Raw genomic sequence first — 17,963 nt, 5'->3', positions numbered from 1 at the left:
GCATACTACTACTAATGGGGTTTATAGCTGTTTCTGAGAGATTGAGATAACTGCAGCACCATTTTTATGGTAGACTGCGAAGTTTTAAGAAAAGCTTGCTTCATTAAACATTAAAAAAAAAGTTCTCAAAGTGGGTTTAAGTTTTCTTCTTTTTTTTTTTTTTTTAATGTGAAAGGATACATGCATTTTCCTATAATTACAAATTCATTCAGTAATTTCCAAAATCTTCCGAGTTGTGACGCCTTTTTTCAATTAAAATGTTTTCATGATGCTACCCTAAGTAAAAGTATAACTAACAGTAAGTAAGAGATAAAAATAAATAAAACTTGTGTATCTTCACTACTTAAAATTCTGCCAATTCCATGGAGCTAAATTTTGCTTTTAAAGTGCTGTAGCAAGATTACTTTGACAAGAATCTCTTCTTCCACAGACATAAATTCAAATGCAGCACTAGTGTTAAATGGATCTTAATCTATGTTATACTATCAACATGACTTTAAATGAAAATATTTCTCAAGCCAGATAACTAGCTGTGACGAGTGTCCTTTAAACATACTTTTTGTAGCTTGTGAAAGACCAAATTCAGCTGATGTGAAAAATTGCTGAAATATTAAAAAACTTCACCTGCATGTTCATTCAATTTTCTTCTCCATAGTTTCAGTTTTTGTATAAACGCTGATATTTTTTCTGTTGACTTAAAAAGGTGCATGTTTTGTTACCACCACAGAGACATATTAAGGGACTTCAGCTTCCAAAATCTCACATAAATATGCCAACTTTATTTTAAAAAATCCGACCAGCAATATTTTATCCTTTAAAGGAAAATAAAAATTTATTAATGAGATTGGATAAATTTATCACATTCACCTGATTCAGTGCAGGACTCGGATGCTTTGATGCAGGTGCTTCTCTGTGAATTATGCAATTGGTCGACACTGTATTTGGTGATTTGCTTCAAATAAGTACCTGCAATCCTCCATAGCAGCCAGACATCAGTAGAGACACAAAAATACTTAAACCAATTCAAATTATTTTCAGATATGAATGTGTCAAGAAGCTCGACCAGCTCTTGAGGCTTCACTCCTGCAGTGATACTTTTATAAAACATAGTTGCCTTTTTTATTACTTATAAACCATATATAGCATATCAACTCATCTAACCTCATCTAGCCACAACCCAAATTTTACTCCCTTAGACTTTTTCAATAATTGATCATTGATATCCTAAACCATATAATCACACTTCAACTAATTGTTATTGAACAAAGGCTTTTCTAGAGCAGCTTCACCAACTATGATGTTCAACATATCTACAGCAGCCAGTAGAATAAGTTCTGTGATGGTAAGAGACTTCTTGCATTTTGCAATTCTGTGAATGACATTGTAAGATGCTAGCAAAGCATTGTTTAGTATCGACACAGTCATAAAAAATGCATATTTTTGTAGTTTCAGTTCTTTTAATCACCTGGCAAAAAAATCAAGATGTTTGCGAATGAAACTAGAAATATATGTCATCATATGTACCACATTTTTGTTTCTTCACAGTCATGCCTCTGTCTGAAGACATTCTTTATTTGCATTACCATGTTTTATTACTGTTAAAAAATTGGTCCATCATCAAAGATACAAGAGCAAAAAATCACAAAACTATTTATCAAAAACAACAAATAAGAAGTAATACAACAGGCATTAATTTATGTCACTGTATACTCTCATGAATTGCTGAATTTAGTTTCACTAAATTTAGATTATAAAACAATGACTGAATAGAGCTGACTGACACCTTGCTTACATGCTTTTGCAAGTGCTTCCAGAACAATCGAAATCTCATGTGAAGGGTACATACACAGAAAATGTCTATACTACTGGTTAACTTCACTTGAGAATACTGGATACAGTAGAAAGTATATGTGGCTGCCACAGAATTAAGTTCTACCATTTCGAGATGTCCCATAGACTCCAACCTTCAGCAAACCTTGTCAGTAGTCAACGCGCGAACGACATTTTTACAACTTTGAAAATGTGCGCGTAGCGTATGCTGTAATTAACCATTCATTAATTTTAAATTAATAATTAATTGTAATCAATTTTATTACATTTAAAATCCATATACATATAAAACTGAATAATTAAAAATATACCTTGTAAATTATATGCACATTTAATTAGAAATTTTCTTTTAACTCCTCAAGCATTCACTAATAAAAAGTACTTCAAATCACTACTAATCATAGAAAAAATCAGAAGCTATAAATCATATCTTTATTCTGGATATGATTTCTACAGGGAAATAAAATTTAAATAACCAAGAATGATACATATAAGTATTAAACAAAATACGCATAATTTATGAATGCAAAGATTTATATGTAGCATGCTTAGCAAGCTTAAGTTCTGATTTTGAGAATGTTTTTTTATAACACAGTTCTTCATTTGCCTGCATATTTATTTTTTCAATCAAAACTGCTTCAAGAGTTTTAAGACCTAAATTTGGTCGAAATTCCGTCTGATTTTTTTTAACAATAGAAAAAATTCTTTCGCAAGCTGCATTTGAATGAGGTATTATTAAGACAGCAAACATTACAGAAGGCAATACTTTGTATTTAATACACCCATTCATATTTTTTAATTTGGCAATTTCTCCCCATGCTATATCAATACGCAAATCTACAATTTCTTTCAAATCATCTACTTGATACATGGAAAATTCAATTTCTACTTGATTAAGACATTTTTCATCAATAATGGATGGAAAAGTATTCATCAAGTAAAGAACAGATGAAAATGAGACTTCAGTTCTCAAGTTGATGTCAGCAACTTCAGCATGTTTTAGAAATGGATCACTCAGTGGAAATTTATCAATTATACATGAACATGCAGTTACAAAAAAAAGCTCGCACAGAATTGAAAAATGATTTCACTTCACTTTCATTCAACTTGGCATTTTTTAAATATAGTCTTGTTTCCGCACCAATCACTAAATTTTCATTTTCTTTTTGTTTACTATACTTCTGAAATGGAATAGACGTTAGAGTAACATCTTCATTTTCTTTAGAAATTACTGATGGTTTTACGAATCTAACAAATAAATTCATTAAAAGTTCAAAAAGTTCTCTTCTCAATTTATGTATATAAGGAGCTTGTTGTTGCAAATTAATATTTACTGTTATAAACAAAGGCAAAGTATTTTTCAAAAATAACAAGTACAATTTGGTGGTCAGTGACTGTAAAATTTTTTTAATGTTTTGCAATCTCCTTCATTCTCACTGTTATCTGGTTTATCTCCAAAAAAATTTATCACAGCATCCCACTGTTCCAAAATCCTTGTTATAGATTCTAAAAGAGACAACCATCTTGTACTGCAATATTTCAAAATTTAATGAGATTTCGCATTCTGTCCCAAAATTTGTTGAGCAACTTTGAAGCCATGCTTCCGTTTTGAACTTTTCTCCAAGTAAAAATATATATCTATTATCAACATTTCAATTTCTGAGCCAATTAATTTTTCAGTAGCTTTTTTTGCAGCTATATGCAAGAGGTGGCACGGACAACCTCGGGTGATTATACTTGGTTGATGCATTTTGATAAATGATGCTACACCTTTAAACTTTCCAATCATATTACTAGCATTATCTGAAGAAAATGATAAGCAATTTTTCCATTCTAAACCTTTGTTTTTAAAGTTTTCATTTATACAATTAAAAATACCTTTTCCTGTATTATTCGTGCATTCTAAAATAGAAACCAATGAAGTAATTATCACTCCCTTTTCTTTACTGTAGTATGTTATAACCAATGGGTACAGTTTGTTATCATTGTTATCATTACTTCCATCAGTACTTAGAGAAAATGATGTACTGCACACTGATTTTATAATATCAGCAACAGTATTTTCTACAAGCGTTTTCACAATAGCAGCAGTTTTGGTATGACCGCAGCTAAATTTTTTTGCTATGGCAGAATCCGGAAACATTGCTTTGAAAAGCTCTTTGGAATGATCCGAAACAGAAAGCGGTAGATTATGTTCAATTAAAAAATGAACAAAATAGCATTCGGCTTTTATAGGATCTGTTTCATCATCTTTTATTAAGAAATTTGTTATTTCTTTAGATTTTACGGTGCCAAGTTCTATATGCTTTTGAGAAAACACATGCCGTTTATAGTCATCTTTTCCGCCATGAGCAACTGAGAAGTCTTTGTTGCATACACTGCAGTGTGCATGATTCACAGAAATTTCGGACGCTTTAATGCATGGGAATTCTGAAGAATGTTAATCTTTAAACTTCTGCTTTGATAAATTTGGCTTCTTCGTTCGAGGCAGCATTATGATTAAAAATCTTTCACCTGATTCACAGTTCACAAGACACACGCTAAGCTCTCGCCGTAAATTACACAATGCAGCCGAATGCAGCCTAAACACGCATCAGCGAGGAACCTGGGAGACAGACAATTGGGTGGAACTATTGATAAGTCGTTAACGGTTGGAGTTACTGATCTACGATTGGCTAATTCTTCAAAACTAGGAACGCACTCAACACGTGATATATGATAACACAAGTATTCAGCCAATTATCGGATGAATTAGTTGGTTCCGTTTTGCGTACTGGTTCTCCTGCTCGTTTCTGTAAAATCCGTAGTTTTTTCCATAGTTTTCGTAGCTCGTAGTTTTTCATGAATTTCCGTAGAAACTACGGAGAATCCGTAGTAGTTGGAGTCTATGGATGTCTTATTATAAAAATTATACTACAAAATAGAATTGTTGAATAAAGAGAATGGAATGGGAAAAATGTGTGAAACAATTAATTACATTGTATCTTGTTTTTTATTTAAATATCTATTTATACTGTGTCAAGCATTTGATGACCAATAGGAAGGCATCCCTTTTATTGGCAAAACTTGAAATTGCAGCAGCTCCGATATCACTTTACTCTCAATGAGAAAAGCAAAGCATTCATTGCAAGAGGGAAGACAAAAAGCAATTGTCATAGCATCTGCTTCATCTTTGACAAATGTGTACAATTTCAAAACCTCATAAGCGACTGGCAAACCACTACACAGTTCTTCCAATATTATACTTACGAATGTTTTTGTCATATTAAGGCAGCATTTTCCTAATCAACCCAGTAACAAAATTATCACTTTAATTAAGTGTTGTTTTCTGTGACAAGCATAAATCACATGAAATGAAAATGGTGTACTTTCAAATTCCCCCCTTTGAAAGTTAGTTTATGTAAACCAAAATCCAACTACATTATCAGCTAACTTTAGCAACAATACAAAGAAAAGTTCACAGTTTCTTTTCAGGAAGAGAGCTGTAAAAAGATTTTTCAAGCTTTGTACATGTTGCCGTGAGGAGGCCCAGCCTGTATTTGCAAGAATATTTCACTGCTGACTATACTTTTACACAGAGTCAAGTAAAAATAAACCACACAGTGAAAGGCCACTGCACACAGTTTGGGAACCACTGATTTAGAATTATAAATTATTGATAGTCATATATGCCTACTTTTATTGCACAGAATAGGTATACATCTGTGCGGCATAAGTAGGTACAATATGTACATATGGGCCACAAGCTAAAAAATTTGGAAAATACTGTCGTATAGGAGTTACCTTCTTCTTCTTCTTCTTCTTTTTTTTTTTTTTTTTTTTTTTTTTTGTGTGTGTGTGTGTGTGTGTGTGTTTGTCATTTCCCCTCAATGAATTCTGTTTCATGAAACTGAAGGACATTAACAAAAACCAAAAATTCTTGCTTTCGGTCTTAGGGTGTTTTTTCCAATTTAAACTTGATTTAAATGTCAACATTCAAATAAAATACATAAGAAAATAAACATACGTCCACAGCTAATTTCAGATATTTTCTCAAACCAGTATCCCCTTTGGCTAGAACAGAAGATCCAAAAAGAGGATGATCTTCATGGGCATCAAGAGTAAAAACTGAATGCTCACCTAAAATAAGAAAAAAAAAAAAAAAAGGAAACATTAAATATTTCAGCAGACATATTAGTTCATAAGGTAATCAAACCTTTACATGGAAATCTAATTTTTGACATATTCTTGAAACCAAATTTTTTTAAATGTGATTTTTAATTCAATATTTTTTAAGTTATTATAACTAAACAAAATAAGAATACCTTAATAAAGAAAGAGTTTGCTGCAAATTACTTTGCTGTATTTGAAAAATAATGATCACAGTCATATACATAAAAATCTTAAATTAATCTGTATCATACTTATAAAAATGAATTCTAAATAATGTTACACGAGACACCACTTTCAGATATCATATTCTAACATCAGAAACACTTTCAAGTTTAATTATGATATATCAACTACACATGTTAAATTGGTTTGGAAAAAATATAGCTGATTCTACACAATACAAATATAAGGATATCCGAGCAGGGGTGAAGGAGCTATAGAAAGCTGAAAAGCAAAATTTTGCCTGAAATAATACTTTTTCACAGATTCTATATTTGATGCTATTTCTACAGATTTTATTTTTTAAAACCCGAAAATACAAGATTGATACCATCTGAGAAATATGCCCAAAGCAGTGAAGAAATATTCTCTCATCCAGTTGGCCCACCAGCGGCCGAGCGGTAAAAGTCGCTGAACACTAGTAGTTCAGTCCAAGGTTCAAATCCTGCGAGTGGGCTGGCTGCATGGGTCTTTTTGTGGTTTTCCCCATGTGTAACATGTATATGAGCCAGTTTCCCTTATAAAGTCCCCCACGAAGGCATCCCTCCCCTTAGGCAGATAGCCCTAGTGTGCTTTGCCATAATTAAATACACCACACCTCTCATCCAGTTTCTGTGCCTAATGGAAAATTTTTCAGCATGGACCCAGGACCTTATTCAATCATATAGCTTGATAATAAAACATGGGGACAAAAAAGTTTGTATAAAAAACATTTATGCTACCTTATTAATAAAAGTATTGTTTAATGAATAAAATTTAAAATTTATCTTAATCTCCTTTTTTTATTATACTACTATGCAGCAGATTGCATCATCAATATTTTGACAAGCAACATTTTAATTTCAAAGAAAGTCAAAATTTGAAATCTATATAATTTATTGCTTGGAAGTACTGATATTATCTTAGAGCAGTAATCAAAGATGTTTACTATTTTAAATATACAAATTCCATTCAAAGCAACAGTGAAATTTGATTCCAGAAGACAAATATTGTTTATTTAAGCTTTGATAGAAGATGTAATAAGTCATGAATAAATTAAGCATTAATTTACACCATTAATAAGCATTTAATTTGCAAACTAGTAATGCTTGCAAAAGGATGTACATTGACTTCAAGAATTTCACAAAGGAATACAGAAATCAGTGTAATAACTGAACGCTATTACAAAAGCAGTTTCCCACTCATATCAGATTTTAATTTTTTTAGTAAAATAAAGAAGCAAATATTGTTCCTTTTTAAGACAACTGCATCCTAAAAAATTGCTTTGAATACAATCATTACTTGACTGACTGAAATAGCATTAAATAGTTAACAGTCTTTTACAGCTTTCAACAAAGGGCATTGATAATCACAATATTTACACTGCATAACAGTAAGTTTAAAATTTTTTTGGATATGTTACCTAATGTTAATTTGCAATGGGTGATGAAGAGTGGGTATGATTTGAGAACCTTAAAATGTTGGGACCGGCACTGGAATTTTCATTTGGCTGGCGTTGGTCCATGGGACCAACAGTATTAACATTCACAACCACGAGCTTTGTCACAAACAGACAGGGCTAGTATGCCAGTAGCTGAGAAAGCTCACTCACAGAAAAGCTCTACTTAGTGCATGAAGTCACGGATCACCCTGCAACATTGCACCGCTTAATCACTTGCTGGTGCTAGCTTGCTGAACAGAAAGGACAGCAAATTCGGCATAGGGTTCAATGTGTTAAATGCATCAGTCCAAAGCGAAAGCGAAACATTTTTAAAAAAAAGTAGGAGAAAGATAGCAAGTGATAAGGCACTTATTCAGAATTTTACCATAAAAGAACAATATATCAAAAACAGGGTTTGTACACATTTCTGCACACAGAAATTAAGTACTTTTAAGGACAATTAATGAAAAAATTAAGGACCTATGAGCAAATGGGAACTGAATAAATTCAATTAAAAATACTATTCTATGATTCAATTTCACTTTTGTAATACCATCCTAAAAATAAAATAGATCCCTGAGTAGTATGCATTATAACTAAACATGAATTAATTAACATAATGATTAATAAGTTTGAGAATAAAATAAACTTTATACAATTTATCAAGTAGGATTAAATATTTTACACTTATAATAGTAGGACATATTTGAAAGAAGATAAATTTTACTTACGTTTTACTAATAGTTAGCTTTATGTTGATTTTTTTATGTCTCATTTTGTTACATACTTAGTCAGTCTAGAGGTTTAGTAAATAGCAGGTAGATTTTATGTCAAACGGTACAGGTTAAAATGAGAGGTAAGATCATAATCAGCATGATTCATAACAAAAGACTGAATGTTGTCACTGCTGTTGCTTGTCTAGAGAGAGACCTGCTCATTAGAACAAACCTGAAAGGTCTGATGTAGACACAGTTCACAAGTGTTGAAACTTAGTCAGGCTCTGTTTGATGCAGTTGTGTCATAGCTTTGTGTAGAGTTCCAAGGGATTGTAGAACAGTTAATATACTTTAAAGTTCCAGAGATGATACATTGTTTTGTGTTATTTTTAAGTTTCACTAGATGCAAAGAATAAGTTTTACTTGAATTTTTAAATTTTTGTGCTTTATCTTGTGCCCACAGTAAGTGTTAGTGAAAGGCAATAACTCGCTTTAATATGTAGAGATAACTTTTAAGGGTAAGCAATTAGTTATATATAATTAAATTAGGTAAATAGATAACCTTAGTCATTATGGATTTACATGGCCACTATTAAATTTTATTTTTTAATAATATTTCTTAAAAAAAGCCTATTAAAATCAAAAACTAATAAAATTTCACAGTTTAAAATACATGTAATTTATGACATTGATTCTTAAACGATATCAGATACACATTAAAAGCTACATGTTTTGTAACAACACTCAACAAAATATTTATCCTTCATTTTAATTTGAAGCCTTTCCAAGCATTTTGGCTAGTTTATATTGATTTCCTTCTCTTTAATCATCTTTTCTAACAATTAGATAGTTGTCTCAATATGCAAACCAATGCTCTCGCTAGTTTCTGCGTGCTTATCTTCTAACTTGTCAACATCTCCACAAGGTACCTATGAGGGTTTACTTGATCTGGTAAAAGTTAAATAGTCCCAAACCCCTGACTGAATCATACACTGAAAGGCTGAAATTATAAACAATTGGATAAGTTACATAATAATATCTTTGAGGAGTAATTTTCTTTATGTATTCAGTTTCTTTCTTCAACACGGTTCCATTTCATTTTAGAATTTTGGGATCTAATTATTTCTGTTAATTTAAAAAACACTAAATGCATTTAGAATGTATAGAAAAAGTGGCTAATTCTATTTCTTTAGTTATATGAACATTCAGAAGAAATATGAAATATATATGGTAAAGCCCGGGTACAAAGCTGACGTGGCAGAAATTTTAGAATTTAATGACACACCGAACAACAAAATCTAGAAATAGCAAAACGTTTAGAATTTAGGATCCACAGAGATTGCATCAGGTGGGAAAATGCCTAGTGCCAGATCTGTGTATGCTGAATTAAGGCATATTAGGTGAATCTTTTAAATTGTAAGTTTTCAATTTCCTTATTAATAAAAAAATCCCTTTCTATAATGCCTGCCCAGTGATAAGATTAGAAGCATTTTTGATGCTTGTGTCTAGTGAAGAAAGGTAGAGAAAATAAAGGGAAGATAAACATGTTAAGAAAAAGATTCTAGTATCAGGAGTAAAACATTTAAATATTATGTTTTCATTGTTCTTCCAGACGTTCTCCAAAACGTAAGAAATTCATCGCAAACTTTCTGTAAAATACATCCATTACGCGTCGATATCATGGAGACATTTTTCATTTTGTCACATATTTCTCGAATCTTCTAGAATCGTGAGTCTATAAATCTTGACTTCAAACCCTTCTAAACTTTCCAAGCTGCAATGTCTAAAATACTAAAGAAAAATTATCCCTACCAATTATGTAACAGCAAAAAGTCAGAAATATTTTGAAAAAAAAAGGAGGGTGGAAAAGTGTAAAATTAATTTTATAGAGAAAAGTGATGCATATTCTGAGAATTTTGAATATTCTGAGACAATTGCATGGGAAAAACACTTAGTATGAAAAAATTAAAAAGAAGACATTTTTAATTAATAGCATAGCTAATTTTGCTCTTGCTAAGAGCTGTTTCGTAAATTATGCTTTAGAGCATTATACCTTATTTATCACATTCATAATATTGTATAAGTTGCCAAAATGAAACTTTATAATATGACAGCGAAAAATAGAATGTTTTATTTTAATGTTATTTTTTATATATAATTTCAATATATTACCATTATTTTAATAAAATTTATTAATGTTATGATGCTTTAAAAAACTGGTCGAAAAATTGTCAGATCTCAGAATTAAAAATTTTCTATAGAAACTGATCCTAAAATCGCCAAAATGTTGACAAGTCGCCAAATTTAGAGCTGTTTAATAAAAGAATTCACATCCCCAAATGCGAAAAGTTGTTCAAGAGTTCTTTATTAGAAAAAAGAAATTGCAAAATGCTTATGTTTCACTTCTTGCTTAGAAACTCGAGTATTCCATCATTCTTAATAGACATAGAAACAAATTATAACCCATAAACCCATTCAAAAGATAACCATATATGTCAGTGAATCGCCAAAAATATTCCTCCAAAATGCTAATTCACACTCAAAATGGCAGTCATAAAAACAGACAGAGATTTCAGATGATTAAAGTTAAGGACCTTCTGCTGATTTTGGCCAAAATTAAGGACTTTTAAGAACCAAAAATCAATTCCAAAAAATTTAAGGACTCTTAAGGACCGTACAAACCCTGCAAAAAGCATGCAAAAGTTTTAGTTACAAGAGTTGGTGTTTCTAAATTCAGGAAATGAGAAAGTTCTGACGCTCCACATCAGTACTTGTCGACGAAGATTTATTTTGAAACAAAAGGAACATGGCTGAAGAAATGAGTTATTCAAACTCTTTCCAATAATTTATGCAATGAGATGATTCAAAAGGATGGACAATGAGTGTCATAATAAACAAGCTACAACAAGGAATAAGCATGTCATGAAATACACATCTGTTCAAAGACCAGCTTGGACTTTCTAATGGGAAACTGTAATGGGTGATGAAGAGTGGGTATGTTTTGAGAACCTTAAATGAATTGGGTAGAACAACGTGAAACAACAGCATTGTCATTAAATCCAAAGTTCAGCTTTGCCAAACACAGGATTTCCACTCAAACAAGAGAATGGTTCCAGGTTTTCCAGGCCTGTTTTATGAAAATTCCAGTCTATGCACGTAATGCTTGTTGACAGTTCTGAGAGGTAAATTAATTATGGTACCACTTGAAAGTACAAAAATTTGCCAGTTACATATGTCTTACACACATATATATATCTATATACAGTACAAAGTCCGGACTTCGGCTATTCCGCATTTGGAATTTTTTCAGATATTAGATCATCAGTTTAAATCTAGTAAGATGGGATTTAGAAATTATAAAATTAAAAATATGAAATCGTGATTTACGAAATAATGAAGTATTTATAGTTTAAAGGTTATCAAAATTTACAAAAAAAAAAAAAAAAAAAAAAAAGGAAGCTTAGTATTTATTTGTTTACCATACTAAAAATGTCTTTCAATGCAAGTTGCTTTGTTTTTTGTGCTAAAACTTTCCCTTTAATTCAGTAGAGAGGCATAACTTCTTGTTCCAGTTACATTATTGAAGTCCTGTAACTGCTGTTTCGAGAATTCCGACTAACTTGTCAATCAAAATTTTCTTGTTTTCAGTAACTTCTGTGTCACTTTCTTCACTATTGGCGGCAGTAATTTTCTGGATCTAGAACCATACTACAGATTTCACCATTCATTAATTGACTGATGATTGAGAAGCATTGCCATCACAACGAAAAACTTCTTTTATATCAACTTCATTTACTATTGCTTCTCAACATTTCTTTACAGAATCCGTTAATTGGAAAATTTAACCTTTGTTTTGCAATATCCGAAAAGCTTAGTAAAAGTAAAAAAACTTAAAAAAAGTAAGTGGCTGTCATCATCAAATTTAGCTATCTTTCACTATACATATTTGGCTATGCATCATGAGCTTGGCGATAAAAAGTTATTCTGTTAAATTTTATCTTGCTTCTATGGCGCACTGAGACAATTAAGCCTGAATTGTATTAGTTATTTATTATACTCCATTTTTTGCACATGCTTAACGTTTATCAGAGTTCTGAATAAATAAATTTCCACATATACTTAAGCCTTATTGAGGGTCAGCACTAGATATCTTGCCGCCTGATTGTAGTCTCTGTGGCTCCTAAATTCTGCAACTCTATGTGGCCTGGTGCTGGTTCTGGGTTTATGTGAATAACGAATTGGTTATTCTTAAATCAAATAACCCTAAATGTAATCTTTGTGTCTATGGGTATCGTCAACAAAATCTATTTTTAGCATATGGAAAGAAAGTTTTAGTAAATTTTTCCTCGTCAACATTTTTAGCGCATTTAGCATAAATCTGTAATCATCGCCAAGATTAATGTCAACATAAAAGGTTATCATACACCTTTTTTTTCCCAATTACTCACATAAAAAAATTGTTTCGACATCACTAAATGAGTCATTACTCAAGTTGTCATATTTTTATAAACATGCAGTGATGAAAGAAAAGAATAATAAATAATAATTTGCCAGGTTGGCATCGGATCAAGGATGTACCTATGTGGAATCCTTCAGTTTGAGATGTGTGCCAAAAAGCAGATATGCAGCAATGGAGCCAAATTACTGATCATACAAATTTATACTAAAATATATGTTTCTTCAATACCAAGGTATTTTATTTAGTGTCAAAGTGAAATTAAGAATCTGGATTCTCCACATGTTTTATTATGCACAAAGGGGAGAATCAAATGCACATGTGTAAACCTAGGAGAAAAATGTTGTTGGTAGTTGTGAGGTATGGATTGTAGATCATTCAGGATAATGGACATCCAGATTTCGGACTTTGTACTGTAAATATAATCCCCAAATTATTAATATTATAACTATAAAGGAATTGTTTTATCCATTGATTTGAATTTGCCCAATGTGGATTAAAAAATGCTTTTTTTTTTTTTTTCAGCCATTTTGCAGTTAAAAATAAGCTCGAAATATATTTAATGATATTTTAAAATAAATTCAGGTATTTTATATATTTAGCAGCGTACATAGACAAAAAATTTCTGCATTAAATTTCATAATATATCATCGTACTGCTTTAGGATTATGCCAGAGAAATTTGCCTGGAATTTGAAAGTATTATTAACTAATAATAAATAAATTTAGAGGGAAGAGCCACTTTAAATGGTACAAATAACATTAAAATAATTACTTAAAAACTGAATTACAGTAATCAACGATTATTTTGTCAAATATAGTTATATTAAATGGTTAGCCTAGATGACTAATTATTATTTTTTTATTTAACTGTAAAATGACAAACAAGGCATTTATTAAAAAGAAAAAGCTTTAAATGATTTTGCAGTAAAATCCTAGCATACGCTAGGGTCTTGGCACGATTTTGAAAATTATCGCCAACACCAAAATGATTAATTTACTGCTCATTATCATGTTGCCATATTCCATGTCTACTATATACTAGGATTAAGCCGTTTTAGTTTTATACGAGAATGGGAAGGTATTTACTTTAGTTCAAGATGCTTACTTTAGTTCACATGCAAATTTCTCGATTCTCAAGGTTACTGGAAACTTGCTTTGCTTTCTAAAAGACAATTTGATTGGAGCTGTGAAAAATGGCTCTATGCCAGCTGCCCGAATGCACCCATACAATACATAATTCGCCAAGAAAGTGATGGCTTCTAACAATGGCGCAAAAGTCGCTTCTATTTTTTTTGGGATTGTCATATGAAATTCCTCAGTCTTTTCCAGACTTTCACTGAAATATTTAAATTCCCTGACATTTCTGGTCAATTTTCGAATTTTTCTGGTTTTTCAGGTAGCGTGGCAACTTTGTAAACATCCTTCAGATGTGGAAATTGCAGAATACAAACTAGTCAAACAAGTTCCAACTGTTAATGCTGACTGCTACATGCAGCAACTGCTACGAATGAATCAGAAAAAAAATCAGTCAATACAAACATACATTTATAGGAGAAGGATTATGTCTCAGAATACTACAGAAGTGGTCCAAGAAATGTTATTAATGCTTGGCTGGGAAGTTTTCAAAGTACCCACTGTATAATTCAATATACCCCCTTCAGACTATCATTGCTTCAACCAAACGTAGAATTTGTTTGCTGCTTACTTCCAGCCATCTGAACAAAAAAATAATACACCTTCATCCTGTAGATCAGTAATCTGTTCAAACTGCATTCTGAAAGTCAAACCCCTGGGTTTTACATAAAAATAAATATTCTGAAAGAAAATTATGAAGAACTCTGCACTAGTTGATTAGCATTTATTAACTAAAGAGGAGAAAGTATCTTTAGTAACATTAGTTTTAAAACTTAATATGAGCTAATCACATGTAAATGACATGCACTGCTTTGAAAAACTAAACAGTTTTCTAATGGAAAATGAATTCAATTTAGGCAACAGTGTAAACATTTGAATGCCAATCAGACGATGTATTCAAGTGAAAATTTTTTCTCAACTTATCTGGCAATAGAAACAAACTGAATCAGAATATGAAATGCAACTGCAGATATTATCAATACAGATTGGTCATCAAAATTAAAGGATAATGAGAAAAATATGCTTACTAAAGTTAATATTGCGACCAGTAACCAAACCTGTAATTATTTATGTTAATTAAACATAACTGAACACAAAATTGCATTTCCGCATATATCTTAACACCAGAAACATGCAAATTTGGCGATGGATACAATGGGTGCATGTTGGAATTCTGGTCTGTAGTGTTATTTAAAGTGAACATGGTTACTAAGTGTGATCAGTATTCAGTAGTTATGGTTCAAAGGTAACATTTAAGTAAAGGTTAAAAGTACAAATAATTGGTACAATCAGAGGAGGTCAAACGCAAATGCAGTTCTCGTCGAAGATTAGAATACCCCTTAAAGCGTCATATCAAGAGTTCGGAGCCACTTTTTAAGCACTAGATCAGCTGATACACAGCCTGGTCAAGGGTGATCAAGAGTGAAAATTGCATCAGAAAAGGTTTTCTATTGTTGGCGGTTTGAAGAATCCATGAAGTGATTACCAGAGATTTGTTTTTAAACGTCCACGCTGCCACAGGAACTCAACTGTACTACTGCTGCACAAAGGCTTAATGAGGTTGGACCATACGTGAGAAAACCAATGGTTTGTATCCCACTCACTTCAGCTTCCAGATAATCCAGTTTAAACTGGTGTCATCATCATGTTCAATGGAACCAAGACTACTGGGCCCACGTATTGTTTACTGAGAAGTCGAGATACAGTCTGAGTAGTGATTCTAGACATGTTTCGATCTGGAGAGAGGAAGGAACACACAACTTTCCTTCCATTGTCCACGAAATATCCAGTTTCTGTGACTACAGTTAAATGGTATGAGGAGGAATCATGACAAATGGTCATATCGAGCTGCATAAGAAGGTTCTGTAACTGCTCGGATATATACAGATGAGGTTTTGGAATCCCAACTATAATCGTGTAGGGGTGCTGTTGGTGGCGCGTTTTTGCTAATGGATGACAATACTCACTATCATCAAGCACACGTGGTGTTAAAATGCTTGCAAACAGAAGGTATCACTCAAATCGATTGGCCACCTTCACCTTACTCACCCGAATTGAACCCAAGTGAGCAGGTGTGGGATGCATTATGCAATGAATTTCAGTGTACCACATTCTTTCCATACACCATATTTAAGTCCGTATAGGGTCATAGGGCAAACTTTGTTTTGCAAGGTGGACCGGGCTATGCCCTACCAAAACAAAACACCATATTTAAATTTTTCCTCCCAAAAGATGAGACTTTGCCATCATTTTCTAATTTCCATAAATTTGGTTTTAATTTCAATATTTTGCAAATAAAGACTTGGTAAAAATATATTTACGGGTGCTCCGTGGTGAAAATTGGCAATTTTTGGCGGTACATTGATACCGAGTTTGTGCAATTCTTTGACTTGTTACTTTGGTTTTGTGTAGTGGCGGTTTTTGTCTACACAGAGACAAAATAACAAGTAAAAGAATTGCACAAACTCGGTATCCATGTACACATTGACCTATTTTCACTTAAAAAAATATCAGAGAATTGCACAAACTTGGCACTTCGCACTCCCTTCACTTTATTCATGTACATATCGACCTATTTTCACTTAAAAAAACTTGCCATTGCGCACTCCCTTGACTTTATACATATGCACATCGATCTATATTCACTTAAAAAAGTCAAAGGAGCCACCAACAAAAAATACATAATCTCAATAAACTACATTTTAAATCAAAAAATGACATAACATAAAAAAAGGAAAATTCCTCTTAGCACTACACAAAGGAAATATCCATTCACCTTATTTATAAACTTATCTGTCTTCAGTCAAACACAATTTTTTAACAGCATATAAAAACTTTCTAAAATTATCTGAACTAGAATCTGTATACCGGTGTCGCCACATAAATTAACGAAAATAAGAGTAAAAAATATCCTCCAACGTTCGACCATCCACATTTCCTTCAAACAGGACACTTATAATGGCTACTAAGTAAACCTTCATTTACACATCAGTCAGTTAATGCTGACCCCTTTTGTTCCAAATTGTATAGAAACATCAAATTAATCATACCACATTTAGCCATTCTACCACCTAAACCACAAAACAAGCAATATACTTCCTAACTGACACACACCACAATCCCTTACACATATTTTACCATCATTCAAAATGTATCATAAACATGCAACTATGTCATAATAGGGTTTCCATAAAATTCAATTACTCAGGTTACCATTAATGAAACAACTTCGGCATAATACAAGAGGGACCCTTCAATCTACTCTAACCAAAGACTTATTTTGCAACTAATAATCTGAAAAAAAATTATTTTACCTATACAAGTTTTACATTTGGATTAGGTATTTATACTGTAAATCAATCACTGAATACATATTCTTACTAGGTATTGTTTCTTTTCATGGAGATCACTTAAGTAACAGATTCAAAGTTACTGTTCCCTTTAATGATTTTGTGGCACAATACTGTATTAGCATAAAAATTTTAAGCGATTTCTTCGACTACAGGCAAATTTCACAAGCACATATATTAAGACTGAGTTACAGACAAAATTACAATTTCTCTATAAAAACCACTAGACCTTAAATACAAGGAGGAGAAAACACATGAAAATAGTGACTTTTTCTCAGATTATGATCAGATATTGACTACTAAGATGGCTGCATTAATATGTTAGTACTTCCCCTCTCTCAATTTAATGTTTATTACATGTCTATTTTGCTAGAGACCATATTGAAAAGGAATACAGTCAAAAGTCGTTAATTTGGACTCGTCGGGACTTTGGCGATTGCGGATTATCGATTTTTCCGGATTATAGATCATCAGTTTAAATCTGGTAAGATGGCATGCAGAAATTATAAAATTAAAAATATGAAACTGTACTTTATGAAATAAAGAGCAATTATGATCTAATGGGTATCAAAATTTACAAAAAAAAAAAAAAAAGCTTAATATTTATTTGTTTACTTTATTAAACATTTCTTTCAATGTAAGTTGTTTAAGTTGCTTCGTTTTTTATGTGATAATACATTCTCT

General features: G+C 31.9%; 1 protein-coding gene across 2 annotated transcripts in view; it reads right to left on the bottom strand.

Moving 5' to 3' along the window:
- The window catches only part of HUWE1 (HECT, UBA and WWE domain containing E3 ubiquitin protein ligase 1), a 595,188-nt gene that overhangs the window by 90,895 nt on the left and 486,330 nt on the right, over positions 1 to 17,963 (bottom strand). For both annotated transcript variants that reach the window (XM_085806998.1, XM_085806999.1), the window contains one exon: positions 5,837 to 5,949. In XM_085806998.1, coding sequence (XP_085663124.1) covers positions 5,837 to 5,949 — 113 coding nt within the window. The remainder of the gene's footprint in view (positions 1 to 5,836; positions 5,950 to 17,963) is intronic.

Source organism: Stegodyphus dumicola, chromosome X1, assembly GCF_044657685.1.
Source record: "Stegodyphus dumicola isolate Sdum_Otavi_A_Nest chromosome X1, ASM4465768v1".
Taxonomy (NCBI): domain Eukaryota; kingdom Metazoa; phylum Arthropoda; class Arachnida; order Araneae; family Eresidae; genus Stegodyphus; species Stegodyphus dumicola.
Note: the sequence above shows the minus strand (reverse complement) of the source record. Positions and strands in the feature narration are given on the sequence as shown.